The sequence below is a fragment of the Rhinoraja longicauda genome, chromosome 33 (assembly GCF_053455715.1).
Source record: "Rhinoraja longicauda isolate Sanriku21f chromosome 33, sRhiLon1.1, whole genome shotgun sequence".
NCBI lineage: Eukaryota > Metazoa > Chordata > Chondrichthyes > Rajiformes > Arhynchobatidae > Rhinoraja > Rhinoraja longicauda.
This window is the reverse complement of record NC_135985.1, coordinates 23,499,148-23,524,946: the sequence shown is the minus strand read 5'-3', so window position 1 is coordinate 23,524,946 and position 25,799 is coordinate 23,499,148. Positions and strand designations below refer to the sequence as shown.

The following is a 25,799-nucleotide window of genomic DNA, read 5'->3' as shown; positions in this document are numbered from 1 at the left end:
TTAGGCCGCAGTGCGGACGGATACAATACGGAGAAAAAAAACGCATCTTCGTTGGGGAGACTAATAAAAGTCCCTCCCCCCAGATAATACAAAACTAAAGATACACTAAAGCATACATTTAACAACAGACCAAAAACAAAAGAAGAAAAGGACGAGAAAGACTTTTGGCGAGGCTGCCATTGTACAGCGCCACCTCTAGTATCCAACATTTCCAAATGACTGACAATCTTCTCTATCTTTGTCATTTATAATTTGATATATTACTACCACAAAGAATAATAAATTAAAATGAAGCATCTCCACAGATGTAAGTTATTTAAATATTAATGGGAAAAATCTCCAAATATCAATTCTGCACCTTACTCAAGTGAAATTCATGTCGCAGGGACACTTCTCCCTCGTTCACACTGCTCTCTAAGGCCACTTTCTACACGTCAGCCTGCGCGGTGAACCTAATTCTCCAAGCAGACTTGATTAATCCTAATGAGATCTTCAATCATCACATAACAGTTAATTACCAACGGTGATGAGAGACAAATATCAGAGATATTTGCAACACAGATTACCCAATAATGCTGATGCAGGAAGGTGCACAGCTCAGTAGCTGAGTAACGCCTCTATGCCCACGGGGCATCAGTATTTGATTTAATTCAGTACATACAGAGGCTGGCCGCTCTGTTTATGAGGAAATGGGGAAGATTGTGATGAAAAGGGTTCAGAAAAGATGAGAGGGACGTAGCCAATAGCTCAAAGGGTTATTGGATTGGGCCTTGAAGATTAAAGAAAAGGAGGGGGAGCAAAAATATACTAGAGTAGGCTTGGAGGCATGTTTGTTGGAAGCAAGAGAAGAAAAATGTTTTGCCATTTGAGGTCTAGTTTTCTCTTTAGAAAGCAATTTAGGATAAAACCACGTTAAAGGAACAAAAAATCAGATTTAATCGCTACTAGACCAAGTGGACCCCCCACTACACCCCCCTCCTCTCTCCCCAGGAGATAGATATAAACTTTAAAATGTGAATAACTTAAAAAATATAACACCGATTTCAATGAAACTTCTTCCATTAGCACCAAAGGGACGACGGTGAGTAAGGTGGGCCTAAAATTGTCGCGCTATCACGTACCGTTTTGGCCGTAGTTCAGGAACAAACAAACAAACAAAAGAGAGCTTTAGTATATAGATGTGTATAGATCAACAAAACTAACATTTCCACAAGAAATGGAAAGCCCCTGCAATTTTTAACCACACTTTGTGCAGCAAATGAACCATAAAATAAAATAGGTTGCTTAATTTTTAGTATATTCCTCAATATTTTATACATAACAGTTATATAACCAGATTTTAGAAAACAAATAGGTACTAACATTGAATATCTGGAAATAATGAAATGTTGCATAGTTCTCTCCATTAAATAAAGACAGATTCTTTCAACAGAAATTGAACTCACATCATTTTTCAAAAGGAACCATTACAGCCATTTCAACCTCCTTTCATCAAAGCCCTTTGATGTCAACCTTGAAGAGACATGGCTATTGCCAAATAGTTTGTTTATGATGACAGCAACTAATAATATGCTCATGGGGCAGTGAACAATGTTGCAGCTGGTTCCAGCTCAACAGACAGCAGGCTTTGGATCAGTTATCAGAGCAGTCTGGAACCATAGCACCCAACCCATTAAATCAAAATGGCATTATTCCAGAACTTTGGGTGTGATAGCGGGACAATCTCCAGTAATTCCCATGGAGAGGCAGGGGACATTTTACTGCTGAACCCGATTTATAAAATCACAATTTAACACAACACAAGCAACAGATGAGACATTTGGCTCCTCAAATGGGAGATCCATCATGCAAATGAACTCAGGATTTACCTCTGCAGCATTTTTGATTAGTTTAGTTTAATTAATTATCATGTGTACTGAGGTACAGTGAAAAGCTTTTGTTGTATGCTAACCAGTCAACGGAAAGACTATACAGGATTACAATCAAGGCTTCCACATTGTACAGATACATGGTAAAAGGGAATAACGTTTAGTGCAAGATAAAATCCAGAAAGTCCGATTAAAGATAATCTGAGGGTCATCAAAGAGGTAGATAGTAGCTCAGGACTGCTTAGTTGTTTATAGGATGGTTCAGTCTCCTGATAACAGCTGGGAAGAAACTGTCCCTGAATCTGGAAGTGTGCATTTTCACACTTCTGTACCTCTTGCCTGATGGGAGAGGGGAGAAGAGGGAGTGACCGAGTGAGACTCGACCTTGGTCATGATGGTGACCTTGCAGAGGCAGCATGAAGTGTAAATGGAGTCAGTGGAAGGGAGGTTAGTTTGTGTGATGGTCTGGGCTGCATCCATAATTCTCTGCAATTTCTTGTGGTCTTGGATGGAGCTGTTCTCAAACTATTCCGATAAAATAGTTTCTCCAGTGCATCCGTAGAAGTTGGTTAGAGTTGTAGGGGACATGACGAACTTCCTAAGCTTCTGAGGAAGTAGAGGCATTGGTGTGCTTGGCCATTGCTTCGATATTGGTGGTCCAGGACAAGTTGCTGGTTATATTTACTACGAAGAATTTGAAGGTTTCAACCATCTCTAGTCAGTTTATGTTTACCACTTCGATTCATGAAGTTGATCGCAATCTTCTTTGTCTTGCTGACGTTGAGAGAAACTCTATATCATTGAATTTCCTAAATACCGAACAATCTATTTTTAATATACAGGTGCTCCCTGGCTTACGATGTTTCGACTTTACGATGGTGCAAACGGATCATCCGTAGCGTACAGATGCGGATCGAGCATCCATAGTGAGCCGCCGCTCGCTTCCGGGCACCTGATCACGTGTATTACAATGCATTTCGACTAACAATACTTTTGGTTTCCAATGGGTTTCTCGGAATGGAACCTCGTCGGAAGATGAGGAGCATCTGTATTTAATAAGCTGGTGTCCACAGTTTTATTGAGTAAAGAATTCTGAAGATCCGTGAGCCTCAAGACCACGACACTCCTTTCGGCTCAGCCATGAAAGACAAACCACTGATTTCAAGACTCCTGACCACTGGTCCAGACAGATCAACAAAGGGAAACTTCCTTCTGCATCTACTCTGCCAGGCATCGTTAGGAAGCTTTACAGTGCCCTCCATAATGTTTGGGACAAAGACCCATCATTTATTTATTTGCCTCTGTACTCCACAATTTGAGATTTGTAATAGAAAAAAATCACATGTGGTTAAAGTGCACATTGTCAGATTTTATTAAAGGCCATTTTTATACATTTTGGTTTCACCATGTAGAAATGACAGCTGTGTTTATACATAGTCCCCCCCATTTCAGGGCACCAGGATGGCCAGGTTACAGTTTGCCAAGAATTACTTAAAAGAACCACAGTTCTGGAAAAAGGTCTTGTGGACAGATGTGACGAAGATTAACTTATATCAGAGTGATGGCAAGAGCAAAGTATGGAAGAGAGAAGGAACTGCCCAAGATCCAAAGCATACCACCTCATCTGTGAAACACGGTGGTGGGGGTGTTGTGGCCTGGGCATGTATGGCTGCTGAAGGTACTGGCTGACTTTTCTTCATTGATGATACAATTGCTGATGGTAGTAGCATAATGAATTCTGAAGTGTATAGACACATCCTATCTGCTCAAGCTCAAACCTCATTGGCCGGCAGTTCGTTCTACAGCAAGACAATTATCCCAAACATACGGCTTAAGCAACAAAGGAGTTTTTCACAGGAAAAAATGGTCAATTCTCAAATGGCCAAGTCAATCACCTGATCTGAACCCAATGGAGCATGCCTTTTATATGCTGAAGAGAAAACTGAAGGGGACTAGCCCCCAAAACCAGCATAAGCTAAAGATGGCTGCAATACAGGCCTGGCAGAGCATCAGCAGAGAAGACACCCAGCAACTGGTGATGTCCATGAATCGCAGATTTCAAGCCGTCATTACATGCAAAGGACATGCAACAAAATACTAAACATGACTACTTTCATTTACATGACATTGCTATGTCCCACACATTATGGTGCCCTGAAATGGGGGACTATGTATAAACACTGCTGTAATTTCTGCATGGTGAAACGAAAATGTATAAAAATGGCCTTTATTAAAATCTGACTATGCACTTTAACCACATGTGATTTTTTCTATTACAAATCTCAAATTGTGGAGTACAGAGGCAAATAAATAAATGATGGGTCTTTGTCCCAAACATCAAGGAGGGCACTGTATGTATCAGTATGATCAGCTCTTTCTACTCAACTTGAATTGCAGGCCAGTCTGCCTAACCGTACTTCATCTGACAAACCCATCATTCAATTCCTATTATCACACGTGCATCCTTCCTGAGGCAAGCAGACCAGACCAGTACACAACATTGTCAATGTGATCTCACATGAGAATTTGTGAATTTGCGAAATGTAATTTGTGAAATAGATCATTTGGAAATGTAAATTGTATGGAATATAGATATTTGGAAATGTTATTGCTATTACATTTTGTACGAGACGGGGTGAAGGAACAAGAAAAGGGGGCAAAGGCATGTGGTGGTGGGGTGGGGGGGGGAAATGCAGATGCTTCGGTGTCTGATTCGCCAGGTCATTTGCTCTGTTCCATACCCCACTTCAACTTAGCTGGTTCACTGGAAAAATTACAATGCAGCATAACAGCTGCAGTGAACATCTAAAATGTAGATCTAAGTGAATTAAAGTTGTGATATCAATAAAAATACCATCCAAACATATGGAAAATGTGTTAGTCTGCCTGAGTATGTGCACCAAAATTTTATTTAATGTAATTATTGGCTCGATTTTATAACAGCAACTTCACTGCACAATATTTGTCACAATCATTCTGTATTGTTTTTTTATTATGATAAAGCAAAAATTAATTTTTCCTTACCATATGTAAACATACGAGGAGAAGTGAGTTCAATATTAGGCAAAGCACCTAGATGGTTGAGAACAGCAGAGCGGTATCCATTCTTCTGGGCATAATCGACAAATGTCCGAATGTACTGCTTTTCACTGTGATTAGCTATCCCAGGGCAAATCACCATAGTAATATCCTCTAATCAAAATAAGAAATTGGTGGTATCAATATAGTAAATGTTATTAAACAGGCTAATGATCAGAGTGTCTTAATAATGACAAGATGATATTTGTTTTACGCAGAAAAAGGACATTTAGCCTAGATTCCAAACTCTTAACTATGCACATCTCCTACTATATTCCCCCCCCCCCTCTGCTAACATGTAGGACATAACTTTTGTACTGTACATTTCATATTTATTTTCCAGTAATGTAATCCACAAATCTGGTATCCTTTGGGTGAACATATTCTACTTACTTTATATATTGTGCTCAATGAACAATACGTATACATCAAATTAATCAAGATCAATACCTCCATTGATTAAGGGACCAGATTTGCACAGTGTACCAAACAGTGTACCAAGCTTTCTTCAACATTATGTATCAGCTTAGAATCGACATACACTGTTGAACAAGTTGGTGTATTAAATAGAGTCTGTGCCCGATTACAACCTCAGAGATGCTGCCTGCCCCGCTGAATTACTCCAGTTTTTTGTGTTTATCTCCAGCTTTTAAATGATTGTTAGAGAACAAACATAGGTATTAATTTATCCTCCATTATCCAAAATCTATCTGTGCAAAAAATATTGTAATGGAGTCAGACAGCATGAAACCAGGCCTTCAGCCCAACTCACCATGCCGACTACCATGACCCACCTAAGCTAATCCTACTTGTAGTATTCCATAACCCTCTAAACCTGCCCAAGTGTCCTTAAAATGATGTTACTGTGTCTGCTGCAACTACTACTTCTGGCAGCTTGTTCCATATACCCAGCACCCTGTGAGTGGAAAAGGTACCCCTCAGGTTCTGCCCTCTAGTTCTTTATTCCTATACCTTAATGGATTATGTACTTGAATCCCACTTGAACTACAATATTCCCCAAGGCCCTACCAATGAGTGATGTTATTGCTGCAGCTGAGTGTACAGGCAACTAACTGTAAATGAAATCCTTCTCCTTTTGCACATTAGAATAACTATTATGTGAAATATTTGTAGTTTCACCAAATTCTCTCTCAGTCACACTTGGTTGTTCACTCACCTCCAGTGTTGTGCTCTGCCATTGGCTCAAAAAGGTCCCACGTAGCAGTAGCTCCATCAGACATAGGAAGATACTTGCGTTGACCATAAGGATGGGGAGAGCTTACACGTCCCATTTTACCATACAATGCTGTCTGCACATGTCCACTCTTTCCCCAGATGAGGGGTGGAATATATCTGTTCAATAAAACAAATACAAATACTAGTCACTTCCCAAGTACATCATTCCTCAAGCCATTATCCAGACCTCCCAACATTTGATTTTACAAATTCAGAATTTTGATGTCCAAAATTCAGAATTTTGATGTCCAAAATTCAGAATTTTACATCAAAATTCATAATATGGCACGCAATGCAACTTGTCAGCAAAAAAAAGTATGTACGCCAAATGAGTGTATGAGCTCAGGGAACCTCCTTGTCTGAGGTTGTCTGTTATCGGTCCTGATTTGTTCTAATCTTTTGCTTCTAGTCCCACCTTCAGACTGATTGTTGGAGGGGGGGAGAAGGTCCTCACACAAAACGTCGCTTATCCATTTTCTCCAGAGATGTTGCCCGACCCACTGAGTTACTCCAGCAGTTTGTGTCTATCTTGTGTTCATCACATCCACCTTTTCATTCTTCACTGAATTACATTTCAAAATGAATTCTCCCGAGAGCCTACAAAATAAGACTCAAAACATTAGGTATTAACTGCCTAACTGGATTTTAACTAATCTTATGCCTTGGTTTTCCTTGCATCCGATTCCTTGTATTCGCAGAGGTAGAGTGACTGCCTTACGCAAGACCCATGTTCAAACCTGATTATGGGTGCTCTCTGAACGGAGTTTGTACGTTCTCCCTGTGACTGCTGGGTTTTCTCTGGGTGCTCCTGTTTCCTCCCACATTCCAAAGACATGCAGGTTTGTAAGTTAGTTGACTTCTGTAAAATGTTCCTAATATGTACGGTAGAACTAGTGCATGGTGATCATTGATCAACAAGGACTCAGTGGACCGAAGGGCCCGTATCCACACTGCATGACTAAACTAAAATCAGAATGAAAAGGACATCTAATCAATTTACTGAATTACTAACCTCAAACAAAGTCACGACCCGAGTTCCAACTCAATAATCAAAAATTAAAACATCCTCTGAATATCCTCTCCATCAGATTTCCTCAATTTTATCTTACTAGAGGATTTCCTCTCATTTTTCATGCTTCAAGAACAGAAGCCAATCCCACACAATAATTCTTCAAATGACAACCCTTGATCTCTCAAATCAATGTACAGGGCTACATCACACTACCTCCAAGTATAACCTTGCCATGCTGTAGACGGTAACAATTTGCATTGTACCTCAGAGGTGTTCAAAATAAATTTGTGTACAATAATTACAAGGTTTCCTTCTTGTAAACAAAACGCTTGCAATAAAAATCAACTTACCATTTGTTTCCTAATCACTTGCTGCACCTGTGTGTGTTGTTAGTGCACAAGACCCAAGTCCACTCAATATTATATTCCATATACCAGTTTGTTGCCCAACTAACCTATACACATCTTCCTTATAGCTTATTCTTCACATAACCTTTTTGTCACTTGAATTTATTAAACTGTTCTTTTACCTAAGCTATTAATATGATTGTTAATACCTGATCCTTGCACCCTAAGTAATAACTCAGCAACCCAAAAATTAAGTAAAAAGGAACTGCAGATGCTGGTTTAAATCAAAGATAGACACAAATTGCTGGAGTAACTCAGTGGGTCGGACAGCATCTCCAGAGATGCTGTCTGCCCCACTAAGTTACTCCAGCATTTTGTGTCTAACCCAAAAATAATGTATGTTTTATATTATGTTAACCAATCTGCGTGCTTATGTGTCAGGAAGTACATGAACTCTTATTAAGCGTCCGTTTTCATGGCACCTTTTAAATACTTTTTGTAAATACAGATACATTTTCACTTATTTATCTTGCAAGCTATATCATCAAAAAAAAGTGTGCAATTTTCAGAAAACCATGTTGAGTTTACCTAACAAATAATCTTGTTGTGTCGGAAGGAACTGCAGATGCTGGTTTAAACTGAAGATAGACACAAAATGCTGGAGTAACTCAGCGGGACAGGCAGCATCTCTGGATAGGAATGGGTGACATTTCAGGTCCCTTCTTCAGACCCTTCAGAATCTCGTTGGTGCCTCTTCGTTAACTGATCTGGCATTTTTCAGTAAATCAATTCCAAGTTAACAGATCGCGACCTGCCCTTGCCCAGAAACGTTCTACATTAAATTAACCACTGATAAATAAAGGAATCTTCCATTGCAAAAGTACATTAAAGCATGGTGGCGCAGCGGTAGAGTTGCTGCCTTACAGCGAATGCAGCGCCAGAGACTCAGGTTCGATCCTGACTACGGGCGCTGTCTGTACGGAGTTTGTACGTTCTCCCAGTGACCTGCGAGGGTTTTCTCCGAGATCTTCGGTTTCCTCCCACACTCCAAAGACGTACAGGTATGTAGGTTAATTGGCTGGACAAATGTAAAAATTGTCCCTAGTGAGTGTAGGATAGTGTTAGTGTGTGGGGATCGCTGGGCGGTTGGGACCCGGTGGGCTGTATCTCTAAATCTAAAGACTATAGCAGGAGGGATCCATTGGTGAGAAATCTTGTTTTTCCATAAAATGTCAAGTCAAGTCAAGTCAAATTTATTTATAAAAGCACATCTAAAAACAACCCACATTGACCAAAGTGCTGTACATCAGAGCAGGTACTAAAAGCACAATAAGAAACAGACATCACAGCACACCGGCACAAAAAAGACAGTTCAAAGGGAGCAGCACAAAACAAAAATCAGCCCCATCAGAAGGCTTCAAAACGCTAAAGAATACAAGTATGTTTTGCCGATGGAGGGGGCAGATCTGATAGGGAGGGGGATGCTGTTCCACAGTCGAGGAGCTGCAACCGCAAAAGCGCGGTCACCCCTGAGCTTAAGCCTAGACCGCGGGACAGCCAGTAGCCCCAGGTCGGCCGACCTGAGGGACCTGGAGGTAGAGTAAGGGGTTAGAAGGTTTTTGATATGGGGGGGGGGGGACAAGCCCGTTTAGGGCTTTATATACAAACATGTGCCTCAAAGCACAATTAACCAAAAATACTAAAGAAACAAAACTGCAGGGGCTGGTTTGCAAATAAAAGACAAAATGCTGGAGTAATTCAGCAGGTCAGGTAGCATCTCTGGAGAACATGGATAGGTGAAATTTCAGGTCAGAACCCTTCTTCTAAAATAGATTATCTGACAGTATACAAGACCTGATAGAAATGCAAGATAATGGGAGGCATATAGAGTGCAGGTAGAATCTCTACCATCTGCAGAGGTATTAAAAACAAGACAGCATAGGTTTACGGTGAGAGGAGAGAGTTTTAAAGCGGATCTGAGGGTTGTTTTTGTTTTGAGAATGAATATCTTAAATGCACTGCCAGAGGAGGTGGTGAAATCAGATGCAATCAGAGGCATTTAGACAGACACAAATAGGCAATGTATAAAAAGGATTTGGTCCTAATGCAAGCAAATAAGATTAGTCTAGATGCGCAAAAAGGTCGACATGGATGTGGTGGCATCAAGTGCCTTGTTTTTGCTGTATGGCTTTAGTTGTTTAGGTGACTTGCAAACCAACCATATAATCTTTTGATCACTAGCCTCCAGATTGCTACACAATTTCAATGACACCAGTTTAAGAAAAAAACAAAAGATTTACATGAAACACAAGTCACAGTATCAAGGGCCATTTATTGAACCAGGTTAAATTGAAAGCTCTGTATGTCAGGCCAAATTTGCCCTAATAACTGCTTCTGTCATCTCAGGTCTTTAATTTGTGCCAAATTGGAAGAACATTAGCTTCTACTTCACTAAATAATATATGCTTCATCAGGTGCTATTGACAGAAGCAATGCCATTAAGGTTAATTTAAAACAACTGCAGCGCTGTCCAAAGTTCGGCATGTCTTTTAATTTCCTTGACTGCATGTGGCTCCATTCATTATTAAAGTAGGCTTAGTACATGACAGTGTTGCTATGTGGTAGAGTTACACTGATGGATCTTATATAAGACTCACTTCATTCCGACTGCAGAGTGCTTATGAACTTACCCTAATTGCACAAAAACCGACATAATACAGTTACTCAGAAGAATTGAGCTTAGAAAAGTGCTGGCTATTTTCATGATCATTATTATTTCACATTTTTGCCATTAACTTCCTACCAGTGTTATTATCATCAATGTTCTTCATGAAGAAGCATCCTAAAGTTTTCATCAACAAGAAAGCAATTCAATACCAGCCCATTAAAATCACAGCAGATCACAACTTTGGGCAGAAATTAGTTTGCTGCTAAACCACTACAGTAATTAAAGTGCACAAGCTGCCATGAGTTAAGTCACTGGAGGCAGCATTAAAATGTAATCTTCTCAATATATTATGAGATTTAAAAAACTGGGACAAGCTCTTTAATTATAACATGATTTTAAGGTTAAACAGGAAATAATTTTGTTCAATGCAAATTACAGACAGAAAAGGTAATGGGGAAGGATATTAAACCTTCAGTTGGGCATGTGGGACTTTGCTCAATAGTACTCGAGGATCATGACCCCTCTCTCTTCCTCTCATAAAACTAGAACATGGGGTTAAAGAGGAACATGGCATCAAAGCACTACATTTTACAGGGGATAAGGGGGACAGATTAAATTACAATATTATCAAACCTTTATGTTCATGACCTAGAAGAATTCCGATTTTGCAACGGTGAACCTATAAATAATCCAGTCGTCTGTAAACAGAATGACTATACAAGTTTAGCTTTCCATTTCCCGAGGCACAGATCAGCTACAGCACTATTTTAATATCTATACAGAAGAATTGAAGCTCAGCATCAAAAAATGAATGAGCATTTTGATTTAGGAATAATTCATAACCATGAAGGAACTGGCAAACACATTATTCGAGACTGATGCACTCCCTTCCCCCAATGAAAATAAATGCAGCAGAGGACTTACAGATTTATTCCTTGTACACTCAATCATTTGGAAAATGGAACAGTACAGCACAAGAACAGGCCCTTTGGTCCACAATGTCTGTTCCAAACATGATGCCAAGACCGACTCTTATCTGCCTGCACATAACCCATCTCTCATCATTCCTTGCATATTCATATCCCTACCCAAATGTTTCAAATATAACAATCATAAGTGCCTCTCAACTTAAAGCTATGCCTTCTGGTATTTGATTTTTCCATCCTAGAAATAAGGTTCTGACAGACTACCCTATCTTTGCCTCACAATTTTACACACTTCTAACAGGTCTCCCCACAACCTTCGAGTTCAAAGTAGTATTTACTGACCTCTTTCCCACCCCAACTAAAATTTCTGTAAGAGTGAATTTTATTCCATGTCCTAATTTTTTACGTACGGCTTTGAGAATTCCGCAAGGGCGAATTTCCATTACCTGAAGTGGTAATTCAGAGATCATTTATATTTGTAATCTTTAGAAATATTTTCAATTCTTTTTGACATCCGCTTTCATACAAAAGTTTCGAGAGAGCTTTGTCAGCTACTATTTTGGATGAAAATATTGATACAATGTCTGATTCAACAAAAACAGTAAACGTTAAATATGTTCACTGAACTGAATATAAATGGCATTGGCAGGTAGCTAAAAGGGTAAAGCCTCAAGGAAGTTGTGCTGGAGGTTCACACCTAGATTTGGCATTTAAGGGACTTTTGGATAGGCACATGGATTTGCAGGGAATGGAGGGATAAGGGTTATGTGCATGCCTATATGAACTGGTCAGTATCATATTCAGCACATTGTTGGCAGAAGGACCCGTTCCCGTGTTGTACTGTTCTAAGTTCATATACCTTTTATGTTCAACAAAAGTGCTTCAGAGAAGACATATTCGTTTCTGAAACAGGCAAAATGAGGTAGCCACAGTTCTTTAGTAGCTAATGGGGTGAAAATAACAAGTTAAGCTGCTTAGGTTGGTGTCGCCTTTGGAATTAATGTTAGCCAGAGCACTGACTGAACGGTCCTGACTGAAGGGATCTTTTGAAGCCCCGAACAAATTTAATATTCCACCCAAAAGATGACACCTCCAATAAAGCAGCACTCACTGTTGCATTAATCCAGATTTCATGCCCAAATCTGTAGTAAAAGCTTGAATCCAAAACATCCAAGACCCAATAAAACAGCAAATAACGTGAAGAAAGGATCAGAGCTAAACATTACATGGCAATATTTTCACTAAAATTGCAACCATAAGCAGAAATGGTTTTGCAAGGGTTAAAAGCACAGCCGATCGCTACAGGAATGAATCCTTTCTTTCGTGTGAATTTTAAATACCTATCTGCATCTCATAGAAACAGAACAGCTCCAACAAACTGAAGAAACAAAACAAACTGTTCAATCCACAGAACTGTGTGTTAAACTTCCCATGCAAGACACATTTTCTCTCCTCCCAGTTGAATTTACTTCAGAAAATGGCTGAGGTTCTGTGCAGGATTTAAATTCCAGAGTCCAGTCAAGTAAATGTAATCCAATTCCAGACCCAGTCGGCCAAATGAAATTCAATCCATTTATGTCTGCCAAGTCTCTCCCACCACGCCTAGATAACCAATATTTATTTAGCAGACGGTTCAATCCATGTCAACAATAGCTTGTCTCAATCCACTTCTGAAAAGGTAAAGATTTCAATTCAGCTTAACAGAGTGACTTGGGAGTTAATTTTCACCTCAATTTTAATCATGAACTTATTTCTTGGAAGAGTTGATTCTTTGGGCACATTCTTTCAACATATGGCATTTTCTGGCCTGAGTGTTCATTGGAATTACTTTACCATGACCTTTATACTAAACCCATCTATTTCTAGAATATTCTCCAGTCCATCAATCTTCCAGATCTTTCTAGTCTTTCATTCAGCCTCCACTTGTTTTGCTCCGCCATTAGTCAGTCATCAAATTCTATCCCCTGGAATTCCCTCCCTAAATCTCCCCGTCATTAATTAAACCTTCAACATTCACTTTTTCCACCTTCCTTTAGTCTCAATATCAAAGACAATGTTTGCCTATGCTTTCAGTAAGTGTTTTCCTGTATCAAATGCCTTTGAGAAAGGTGTATTATCAAAGCAATAAATGTCAATGAACAATTGTCATTTCCACAGACCGATATAGCATGAATGTTGATCCACAATTCACCACGACAAACTCCTCATATCTATTGTAGACACGAGGAACTGCAGCTGCTGGCTCACAAAAATGAGAGTGCTGGAGGAACTCAGTGGCCCAGGCATGGTGGTTGGGAGAGAAAGCTGAATGAGAGGTGGGGGCAGGGAAAATTCTAGCAAGTAATAGGCGGATATAGGCGAAGGGGATTTTTGAGTGCCAAATGGTTGGACAGAGATGAAAAGACAAAAAGTATGAAATGAGGGTAGAAGAGGCACAAAATGTGAAGCCAGTGGAAGGGGGCTGAGAGAAGGGGAATGGGCGAAATGGGTGTGCATGCAGGTGGGGCATGGGGAAAAATAGGAGGGAGAGGAGTGAGTGAGGAGTGTTGGTAGGTCAGTTATCTAAAGTTGGAGAATTCAATGTTCATACCATTGGATTATAAGAAACACAAGCGGAATACAAGGTGCTGTTCCTCGCATCTGCGTGTGGCCTCACTCTGGCAATGGAGGAGGCCCCGGAACAAAAGGTCAGTATGGGAATGGGAAGAGTGCTAAAAACAGTTAGCAGCCGGGATATCCAGCAGGCCTTGGCTGACCAAGCACGTGTTTGATGAAACGGTCGCCTAGTCTATGCTATGTCTCACCGATGTAAAGGAGGCCACATCAGGAGCACTGAATGCAGCAGATGAGGTTGGAGGAGGTACACATGAACCTCTCACCTGGAAGGACTGCTGGGATCCCTGGATAAATATGAGGGAGCAGGCATATGGACAGGTGTTAAATCTCCTGCGGTTGCAGGGGAAAGTACCTGGGCAGGAAGTGGTTAGGGCAAGTAAGTTCACTCACATCATTTTTTCCTTATGTCTCTTATTGCAAAAAGCAGAAAGTCTGTTGGGTGCCAAAGGATTGATGGTAGACGAAGCTTACGAACCGAAGCCACTCATTCTGACTAATAAAAGGCCATTCCCACCTCATTTATTTTACAGGATTGCCAGTAAAAATAGCAATATCCCAAACAACATTGGGATAGTAAATTACAATTTGGATAATGTTTCAATAAATTGGCAGTTTTAAATACTTACATTAAGAATTCATGGGACATAATCTCAAAATGTTCATCAGTAGAACAGAAACACGAGGCATAAGATGGATATCTGTAACATAGCTTGGAAAAGCACAGGATCAGTATTGCTCCAGTGGTGAACATTCTTTCAGAACACATAACAGATTAGCTTGTTTGTGCTGCATTGTTATGCATGCATGCATGTTATGTTATGTTATGCATGGGGCCAACTGGAATGACTGTGTGGTTGACTAACATGTCTATTCCGAGGTGAAGGTACCATTTTGCATTGTGCAAAAGTCAGTAGTTTATGCACACTCTGGCCAACATTATTCCTTTGAGCATCCTCAAGGCAGTTCAAGCAAACTTTGCTGTGGACTGCATATCTGACATTTGCCTTTCATTCCACTTCATACTAATTCACTGTACATCAGATGATTTGTTCTGTCCACACGGATTTTAATCGTACAAAGAGCCACGTATAATTCAAAGGCGACCAGTTACTCTACTTTTTCGCTTCACTTTAAATGATCTCTAAAAAGCAATGTTTAACGGCATTGAAAGATGATTAGCCAATTTTGTCCCTCTCGACAAAGCCAGCTGACATTAAAACAAATCAACATTCAGACTTGACTTGTTAAGTAATGATTTAACTACACAAAAAGCAAGGAAATGCACAAAAGGTCTGCTGGTGGAACGGTGAGAGTATGGTTTGCATCTGTGGAGTCACAGGGATAGTTGACTCTGAATCAAGATTCAGAATGTTGAGGGGGAGATAGCCCGTAGGAAGAGGTTGGCGGGGGCGAGAGGGAGGGGGGGGGGGGGCTGGTCGAGGCAGGAGCTGGTAAGCGAAAAGTAGAAGCAGATGAGGGGGGAATATGATGAGCAGATGGAGCAATATTGGAGGAGGGGAGAGATGGAGGCAGCGAGAGGCTGGAAGGTGACAAGTGGAGACTACAAAGATCTGCAGAGTCTGGATTCTGCCAAGTATTGAAAGCCATAAGTGGAACCAAATAAGGGAGAGACGATGGGTAGAATACATTTAAATGCAACTACATTAAAAAATCTAATTTATCACTAAAAACAGCAACTTTTTATGATTATTAAAAGGCCAGAATATAAATTAAGTAGATAAAATCTTGAAATTTATTAAATAAAAACATTCTGGCAAAAATGGTTGAGGAGGTTTGGTGTGATCCATCATCTTTTTATGAAAAATCTATAAACATAGACATTAAATAGTCTCAAATGCAAGTTTTTATGTTGTACAGAAATGTTAAAAGCCCCTAAATGAAAAATGATTTGTCTAACTGTTGGAAAAACCAAGTTCCCTCATGTCAAAAGAATGTGTTTCCATTATCAATATTTAACACTGGAGCAAAGGTGAATAATTTCACCCATGAAATGAGTGTTGAATCATTGCCCGGCTTAAATGAACTCAATAAACAGGAACTGTATCTTCGAGGTTTTTTAAATATCCTTGTGTTAATCAATGGCCAGTAGGATTGCACGCAATCAAAAAATTGTCTGCTCATACTGAGCTCCCTGAACTTATGCTTCAAGGTATATTAAAATTATCACCTTTGAAGAATTTCCCCTAATGCACTATCCACATACCCCCAATACTTAAAGCTGGATTACACAATTACTCTACAAGACCACCAGACAACAATCGTCTGCACATACCAAATTTTGAAAAAAAATGATGAACCATTCTCCAAAGAGGTTCTGGAAAATTTGAGTAAAATGGTATAAATTGCTAGGATGGCTCAGGTCAACAATAGTTCTAATCCCCCAACATTTTCGCCACCTCCAACGGGATCCCACCACTAGCTACATCTTCCCATCTCCACCCATTTCCGCTTTCCGCAGAGACCGCGGAACTCCCTGGTCAACCCGTCCCTTCCCACCCAAACCACCCCTTCCCTAGGTACTTTCCTCTGCAACCGCAGGAGATGCAACACCTGTCCCTATACCTCCCCCCTCGACTCCAACCAAGGTCCACGACAGTCTTTTCAGGTGAGGCAGAGAGAGGTTCACTTGTACCTTGGACAACACCTTGGACCTTGTCTACACGACCATCAAAGGAGCATACAAGGCTTCCCCCCTCCCCCACATCGGCCTCTCTGATCACCTCACCGTTCTGCACCGTTCTGCATACAGACCCCGGGTGAAAGTCACCAAACCGGTTTCAAAAGAGGTACGTGTGTGGTCAGAGGACAGCACAGCTGCACTCCAAAACTGCTTTGAGACTACAGACTGGGACATGTTCAAGCAGGCAGCAACATACAACAACACAACCAACATTCAGGAATACACAGAGACAGTTACAGGCTACATCACCAAATGCATTGACGATGTGACCCACACCAGAGCCATCACCATCCGGGCTAACCAGAAGCCATGGCTGACAGGGGAGGTCCATGGGCTGCTGAGGGTCCGCAACGCTGCCTTCAGAGAGGGCAATCCAGCCGGTCTCAGAGCAGCCAGGGCCAACCTTTCCAGTGGCATCAGGAAAGCCAAACAACACTACACCCGGCGCATCACAGCCCACTTCAGTGACAGCAGAGACACACGGAGCCTGTGGAAGGGTATTAGGACTATCACGGACTACAAACCCTTACCACAGACCTGTGACAGTGACACCTCTCTCTTGAACGACCTCAACGGCTTCTTCGCACGCTTTGAAGCTCAGAGCAACACACCTGCGCAGAAAACAACTCCTCCCCCCAACGACCAGGCTATTTGTCTGTCTCCAGGCAGTGTGAGGAGCACACTGTTAAGGATTAACACCCGGAAAGCTTCTGGACCTGACAACATTCCTGGTCGTGTGCTAAAAGACTGCGCAGCTGAGCTCACAGATGTCCTCACAGACATCTTCAACATCTCCCTGAGCCAGGCTGTTGTTCCCTTGTGCTTCAAAGAAACCACCATCATACCTGTGCCCAAGAAGTCTTCTCCATCCTGCTTCAACGACTACCGCCCTGTAGCGCTGACTTCAACCATCATGAAGTGCTTCGAGAGGCTGGTCATGAAGCAGATCAGATCCAACCTCCCCCCCTCCCTGGACCCGTTTCAGTTTGCATATCGAGCTAAGCGGTCCACTGAGGATGCCATCTCCTCTGCTCTACACCCAGCCCTCACCCACTAAAAACTCATATGTTAGGATGCTGTTCATAGACTTTAGCTCAGCATTTAACACCATCATCCCCCAGCAGCTGGTTTGTAAACTAACAAATCTGGGCCTCAGCCCCCTTCTCTGCAACTGGCTGCTGGACTTCCTCACTGCCAGACCCCAGTCCGTACGGGTCGGCAGCAACACATCGGACACCATCACGCTGAGTACGGGTGCCCCACAAGGATGTGTGCTAAGCCCCCTGCTCTTCACCTTGCTGACCCACGACTGCACACCCACCTACAGCTCCAACCACTTCGTCAAGTTTGCGGATGACACAACAGTGGTGGGTCTCATCAGCAACAACGACGAGACCCACTACAGGAAGGAGGTGGACCAGCTGGCCGCGTGGTGCACAGACAACAATCTCTTCCTGAATGTGGAGAAAACAAAGGAGATTGTTGTCGACTTCAGGAGAACGCACACCCAACACCCCCACCCACTGACCATCAATGGTGCTGCTGTGGAGCAGGTGAGCAGCACCAAATTTCTGGGGGTGAACATCACCGAGGATCTCTCCTGGAGCAACAACATCATGTCCATCGCCAAGAAAGCCCAGCAGCGCCTCTACTTCCTCCGCAAACTGAAGAGAGCGGGAGCCCCCACACCCATCATGTACACTTTTTACCGAGGTGCCATCGAGAGCATCCTCAGCAGCTGCATCACTGTGTGGTTCGGAAGCTGCACAGCCTCCAGCCGTAAGACCCTGCAGCGCATAGTGAACACTGCTGAGAGGATCACTGGCGCCTCACTCCCAACACTCCTGGTCCTTTACACCACCCGCCTCACCCGCAAAGCATTGAGCATTGTGGGTGACCCCTCCCACCCCTCCAACAGCCTCTTCACCCTCCTGCCTTCAGGGAGAAGGTTTCGCAGCCTGAGGTCAAGCACCACCCGACTAAAGAACAGTTTTTTCCACCAGGCTGTCAGGATGCTGAACTCTCTCCCCTCCCTTCCTCCTCTCTCCCCTGCCCCTATGGGACCTGGACTTTAACACCCCACACACACGCACATCCAGCACCAGACACTTTAAAAAAAAAAAAAAAAAAAAAAAAAAAAAAAAATTTGAAGTGACTATATTTTATATTTTATGTTTTATGTTGATTGTTGTTTGCTGTGCCTTTTGTTTTATGCACTTTGTTCCTCGGGATTGTGGGAAACGGTATTTCGATTTTCTGTCTGTGTGAACTGGCTGATTGACAATAAAATTGACTTTGACTTTGACTACCTCCTCCAACCTCATCTACTGTTCCAGGTGTGGACTCCTGTATAACGGCGAGACCAAGCCCAGGCTCGGCGATCGTTTCACTGAACACCTCTGCTCGGTCCATCTGAACCTACCTGATCTCCCAGTTGCTAGACACTTTAAACCCCCCTCCCATTCCCCCACTGACCTTTCTGTCCTGGGCCTCCTTCATTGTCAGAGTGAGGCCCAGTGCAAATTGGAGGAACAGCACCTCATATTTCGCTTGGGCAGCTTGAACCCCACCAGTATGAACATTGACTTCTCTAACTTCGTAACCCTTGCTTTCCCTCTCTCTCTCCCCCTTCCCAGTTCTCCGACTGCTCTTACTGTCTCTACCTTTTATCTGTTTGGTTTGCTGTTACTTTCTCCCAGCCAACAATGATCTATTCTACATTTTCCTTGATCTCCATTCCCTTTGCCCTGTTTTCACACCTTCGCACTTCCTTATCTATCTATCGCCCTGACATCTCGACCCGAAACTTCACCCATTCCTTCTCTCCATAGATGCTGCCTGTCCCACTGAGTTACTCCTGCATTTTGTGTCTATCTGTAGTTCTAATGAAGTTATACTTGAAACTCAAAACTGCTCTCTTTACATGTATAAATGAAAGTCAACATTTCACTGTTCATGTTTTGGATTATAACTCCAGTATTTTACATTTAGCCTTGTAGTTTTCCAGTTTTAACAAAGAAATACAAGAACCAGAATCGCCAATTTGGAAAAATTATTATCATTCTGATAAAGTGGTACAGGCAATAAATATCATCTGTGCAGTATTTACTATTCCTGTTCATTTTGCTTCAAGAATGTCGCATGTGGGTTTTAAAGTTCACACAAACTGCTGATCAATCCCATTTGCTTGTGAAAAGTGCTGGGCAGTGAAGCAATAACAGTGAATGGTCAACAGTTGTACACAATCGCTAACTTGGAATGTGCAGAATAGATATTATTAAGATGCAGCACAGGAACAGGTCCTTTGGCCCACAATGTCAGAGACAAACACAACGCCATTAAACTAATTACCTCTACCTGTGATCTATATCTCTGCCTGTAATCCATATACCTGCATCTCAATGTGCCTATCTAAACGTCTGTCGTATCTGCGTCCATCACCACCCTCGACTGCGTATATTCCAGGCACCCACCTCGTCTCGCAACTTTGCCCTCTCACCTTTAAGCTGTGGCCTCTAATCGCCGACATTTCCATTCTGGGCAAAAAGATCTGAAGAAGGGTCTCGACCAGGAACGTCACCCATTCCTTCTCTCCAGACATGCTTCCTGTCCGGCTGAGTTATTCCAGCATGTTTGTGTCTATCTTCGGTTTAAACCAGCATCTGCAGTTCCTTCCTGCACAAAAGGTCTGTATACCCTTATCTATATTCTTCAAACAGGTCTCCAATGAACCTCCAACACTCCAGAGAAAACAATCCAAGTTTCTTTGGCTGATACCCTCTCGGCCAGGCAGCATTCTGGTAAACCTCTTCTACATCCGAATTGAGATTAATTTTGACAATCACTGGGTGTCAGCATTATTAGATCTAAGTTGGCGGCAATTTAATAGCAATTTCCTTACAGCAAAAACTCAAAGATGTGCTTTGATGAGCCTTTCAAATGCAACAATGAGTCTTCAGCCGCACATAATTGCTGTACAGCGGAGAGGCATTTAATTTACTTACTCTTTGGTCAGCAGTGGGCATGATTTCAGCAGGAATCGAGTTAGTGGGGTGTCCTGGAATGTCAGCTCTGGAGAAGCAGTTGGGCTCTTGAGATTCAGGCATCTTACAATGATGTATAACACGGCGGCGACTGCAGCCAGCTTCATCCCATCAAACATGGCCGGCATTTCCGGAGCAATCCTTACACTTTCGGAGTCCGCCATCGTTACCTGCAAGTTCGTTTTTCAACCAAAAAAATGGTCAGCTGCCAGTAACATAAATGAAAAGTCAAGTTTATTTGTCACATACACACACACGATGTGCAGTGAAATGAAAATGGCAACGCCTGCGGATTGTGCAAAAAAAAGAATTACAGTTACAGCATATAAATAAAGTTAATAAGTTAATATAGAGAAGACAAAATTTAGTCCCTGGAGTTATAAAAGTTAATGCTTAGAAATAAATACGCAAAATGACTTAGTGTGCAAAATTGATGATTGCACAATTCAAATCAATCTGCTTGGTTTTAGTTGACACATAATAGTTCCCTGGAAGTGATTTATGGGGCGGCAGGAGTGAAAAATGAATATTTAGGCCCTGGTGGAAAACGACTAGAGGAAGCAGTTGGATTTAACGCTCCCTCGCTCTACACACAACCAGAATTTTCCATGCACATACATATTGCAAGACGAGGCAATCTTCAAGAGAAAAGGGAAAGTTTAAATATATATTTGCAGGCTTATACACAATACAGTGATAGCTATAGTAAGCTCTATGTTTGCAACCATCACTTTTTGCACTCTAAAATGCTGAGCCACAGCAGTCCATCTCGACTCACAGCAGAGCGGCAAGGTGGTGCGGCGGTAGAGTCGTTGCCTCACAGCGCCAGAGAGACGGATTCAATCCTGACTGCAGGTGCTGTCAGTACGAAGTTTATACTTTCTCCCTGTCAACCGCATTGGTTTGCTCCAGGTGCCCCCTCGCATTTCCTCCCACACTCCAAAGTCGTACCGACATTGTAGGTTAATTGGCTTCTATAAATTGGCCCTAGTGTGTAGGATAGTGCTAGTATACAGATGACTGCTGGTCGGCGCAAATTCGATGGGCCGAAGGGCCTGTTTACCACGCTGTATTCTAAAGTCTAAAATAATAAAATGCTCTTTGCTTTTAGTGCCAGCTTCCCACTAATCTTTAGTTTCAAGAAACTAAAACTTGTCTTTCTTATGTTCTGCTGCATTAGAGATTCTTAAGTTTTTTTATAAAAAAGTAAGCGCAAACATATTTTTAGGAAAATCCCATCCCGGGTTAGTTCAAACATGGGAAGGGATTGGAACAGCAGAGGGGGTAAATCTAAAACCACTTTTCCCAGTTTTGCAATAATCCACTTTTACAACATAGTGAAATGAAATTATGGAAATTAAAATTGAATAAACTTACCGAATAAACTTACCAATTAAGTTATTCACTCTGATCAAACGCAAATTCAGTCAGAGTAGAGGTGAGAAATGGTTCTATTTACGTAACGGTTTTCTGAGTGCCAACCTATTAAAACAAACACTACTTTAATAAATGTATCGGCATCAAATGGCATGGGGTTAAAAAGATGTTGTAAATTATTTAAATTTCACCCCAATTTACATCGTAACAAACCACCACTAAAACCAATACATACCACCTGCAGCTCTTGAAAAATAATCACGATTCATCCAAAACTGAACGAAGATAATCCATCATCCGCTTACTTCTTCACTGAATTGATTGACATTGCTATTTTTAACTGTCAATGATCCCATCAACTTCCAAATGTAGCCATGATATAACAAGCTATATTTATGGCTATCTAACAATAACAATGCATTCACGTGGTAGCTTTACAATAGTTCAGTGCTTTACGTTGAAGTCACATTTAAATAGGAGCATCGGGGGAGTTAGCAGAACTAGTGAAAAGCAGCTAATAAAGCAGGATTCTAAGAGTGTAAATAAATGTAACAAGAGGGGGGGGGAAAGGTCGATGTATGGAGTTAAGATACCTAACACTGCAGAGATGAGAGGCATGTCTTGCAAAGTTTGCTGGCAGGAAATATTGCAAGAGGCTGCAGTACAGGGGAACAAGGAAGTTGAACAGATTTAAAGGCTATTAATATGAAATGGTCATTAATAAATACAAAAAGAAATCAGTAAATGGTTACGATATTGAACTTGCTATTTAGGGTCATTCAAGCGTATAGCACAAACGCATGAGAAGCTTAAGACAGAACAAAGGTTTGTTAATAAAGGTAGATGAAGTGAGGAAGGTAGAGCTCCAGAGGGTAAAGACTAGCACTTACACATACAAGCAAGGCTGGTGGGTTGCACAGCACAATTCAGCCGCGCTAGCTCCCATGCAACATAAATTGTAATCAAATAAACTGGGAAGACAGAACCATTAACGGACTACAGGACATACAAGAACAATGTCAGTGAGAATGTGGGGAGAATTAAATGGTATTTGCGCTAATAGTGAAGATCGGCATGGAGTCCAAGGCCTTACTTCTGTGCTGTACGACTTTAGGAAAGGACAACCTTCCTCTGACAGCAGCCCATACATTTCTTCTGGCTAGTTCTCAGACTCTTTCTCCATTAGCTCACAGAAGTGTCTCTCTTTCTTATTTTCTTTCCCCGGTATAATAATTAAGCAGCCACTCGTTATCCACCTTCATTTATTTTGTGGTAATTCATCTCAATATCAAATAAGTTCCTTTATAAACAAGAAAGTTGTGCTCACATTCTACCTGCAGAAAGAGAATGAGAGCAGCATTCATTGGAATACACACACTACACTGTAAATGAGTAAAGGTAGACCTACAAATACGCAGAGGCATTTCAGATTCCTTCACATCCAATAAATACAACTGCTGCGCAGGGCTGCTGCGAATGAAAGGCATTTTAACAAAGCAAGATCCTGCAGCTAACTACGAGATCAACTGATCAACCTTTTAGGAATATTGCAGAAGACATAAGCACCATTAGATCTTCTTTCAATCTGCCTTATGCTTTTCTAATTACAATTACGCGTCACAATAGTTCAAGAGAAACTTTAAATGGCATGGGTTTCTGAGACATTAGGAAAGAAAGGCAGGAGTTCATCCTCGAAGCCAAGTAGTTTATGGTGCTCACTCGGAGTACAGGAAAGAAGAGCAGAGGGGAAATGGGAAACTTCCAGACAAGTACAGGGCCCTAGTGAGACCGCACCTGGAGTACTGTGTGCAGTTTTGGTCTCCAAATTTGAGGAAAGATATTCTTGCTAGTGAGGGCGTGCAGTGTAGGTTTACTAGGTTAATTCCCGGAATGGCGGGACTGTCATATGTTGAAAGACTGGAGCGACTAGGCTTGTATACACTGGAATTTAGAAGGATGAGAGGGGATCTTATCGAAACGTATAAGATTATTAAGGGGTTGGACACGTTAAGAGGCAGGAATCATGTTCCCAATGTTGGGGGAGTCCAGAACTAGGGGCCACAGTTTAAGAATAAGGGGTAGGCCATTTAGAACAGAGATGAGGAAAAACTTTTTCAGTCAGAGAGTTGTGAATCTGTGGAATTCTCTGCCTCAGAAGGCAGTGGAGGGCAATTCTCTGAATGCATTCAAGAGAGAGCCAGATAGAGCTCTTAAGGATAGCGGAGTCAGGGGGAATGGGGAGAAGGCAGGAACGGGGTACTGATTGAGAATGATCAGCCATGATCACATTGAATGGGCTCAAAGGGCCGAATGGCCTACTCCTGCACCTATTGTCTATAAGTACCTGTCACTGACAACCCAACTACAATTCCATTTTAAAAAAAAAGTTTTAAACCCCTTGATTAGTTTGTAAATAATAACATCTTTCTTGCATTCCATTTCCATGGCGTCCAGCATTGGGTGACAACCATTTTTCTCTGCAGATGCTGCCTGACCTGGTGAGTTTTTCCAGCATTTGTATTTTTAATTTTAGGTTTCCAGCATCTACAGTATTATTTTGATTTTCGTCAACCATGACAGTCTGTTAACAACCAAATAGCTGGCTAACATATTGATACAGCATACTGAAATACTTATTTGATCAGGATTGCAACTGAACAATTAAAACCATTTGTGGATATCAGATTAATCATAATCATAAAAAGGAATCATATCAGCTTGTTGAATCTCATGTGTGGTTATAAAATATGTGATGAAAACTAAATGTAAGCGATGCAAACTTTATAACAAGCATCAGTTTCCTCTGAAAATTGTCCACTTATCTAATTAAATGTGTATCTAGAAAGATGAAGCAAAAAGTGAAAGATTATTGTAAATAGGATTCAATAAATTTTAAAAATCCAAATTTTTGAACACCATAGGTGACCAGGCTGAACTTGCATCGCCAATCATCAAATTAAGTGAAATACTAATTAAGTCTGAAGAAGAGTTCCAACCCGAAACATTACCTATCTATTTTCTTCAGAGATGCTGCCTGGCCCATGAGTTACTCCAGCATTTAAATTAAGTGACTTTGTTTCTCCTAACAACTGTGACTGTTTAGGTTTCATCAGCTCCTGGTAGATACACTAAAACTCTCAAATGAATATTCCATAAACTCTATGACCTCATCTTTAGGACGGCATGTTTGTCAAGTTATAACGCCAAATACTGGATGTGCATGTTGTGCTTTGGAATGGTGTATTGGTCAAACATCATTGTTAATACTGTGCTATATTAGGATATTCTATTTACAGTCAAAGCTGTTTTAAGAACCAGAGTAATTTCTATTGGAACAACAGTGTGATTTTATTTCCATCACGTATCCCAATTTGTCGCTTACTAATACTTTATTTCGAAATTCATGGGTGTGGACACAACTGCCAGAACATGTGACTCAGAGATGGAACAACAATTTAAAATGCAGAAGTAAAACCTCTAGTGTTGTGCATATAAACATAAATACCAATGCAAAAAACATTAGTGTCACCTTCCATGATGGCGTTTCTACTGGAGTAGCTATTCTAATCCCACTTTCCTTCCATTACCACATCCTACAAAATTTCCCCACTTTTCTTTTAAATGTTGATAAAGATTCTGCTCAATTGCCATAGAGTTAAATATTCCATACCCATGAGTTTTCACAGTAAAGACAATATTGCAACTCTTTTGCTTTCTGTACACGGATACCTTTATCAATCAATACACTTATTTAATTCCTAATACCCCTTGTGAATTCTAATGATCTCCCTCGCAATAAAATAATTAAATTTTAGCTAATTGAACTTCATTTTGTTATTTTATTATTGGCTTTATTACATGCCTGTAATTTTCGGTATGCAGGTTATTTATATCCATGTAACTGGTAGCATTGATCCCTGAATCTGT

The 25,799-nt window shown here is 41.2% G+C and overlaps 1 protein-coding gene across 7 annotated transcripts in view; it reads right to left on the bottom strand.

Annotated features, from left to right (window-relative positions):
• Positions 1-25,799, bottom strand: part of LOC144609123 (monoacylglycerol lipase ABHD2-like) — a 93,201-nt gene that overhangs the window by 54,092 nt on the left and 13,310 nt on the right. For 3 of the 7 annotated variants that reach the window (XM_078427506.1, XM_078427513.1, XM_078427507.1), the window contains 4 exons: positions 21,886-21,977; positions 20,457-20,700; positions 6,124-6,299; positions 4,893-5,060 (listed from right to left, as the gene is read on the bottom strand). In XM_078427506.1, coding sequence (XP_078283632.1) covers positions 4,893-5,060; positions 6,124-6,299; positions 20,457-20,659 — 547 coding nt within the window. In that variant the 5' untranslated portion in view covers positions 20,660-20,700; positions 21,886-21,977. Of the gene's footprint in view, positions 1-4,892; positions 5,061-6,123; positions 6,300-20,456; positions 20,701-21,872; positions 21,978-25,799 lie in introns of all 7 variants that reach the window. The other 4 variants (XM_078427508.1, XM_078427509.1, XM_078427511.1 and 1 more) reach the window with 2 other exon arrangements.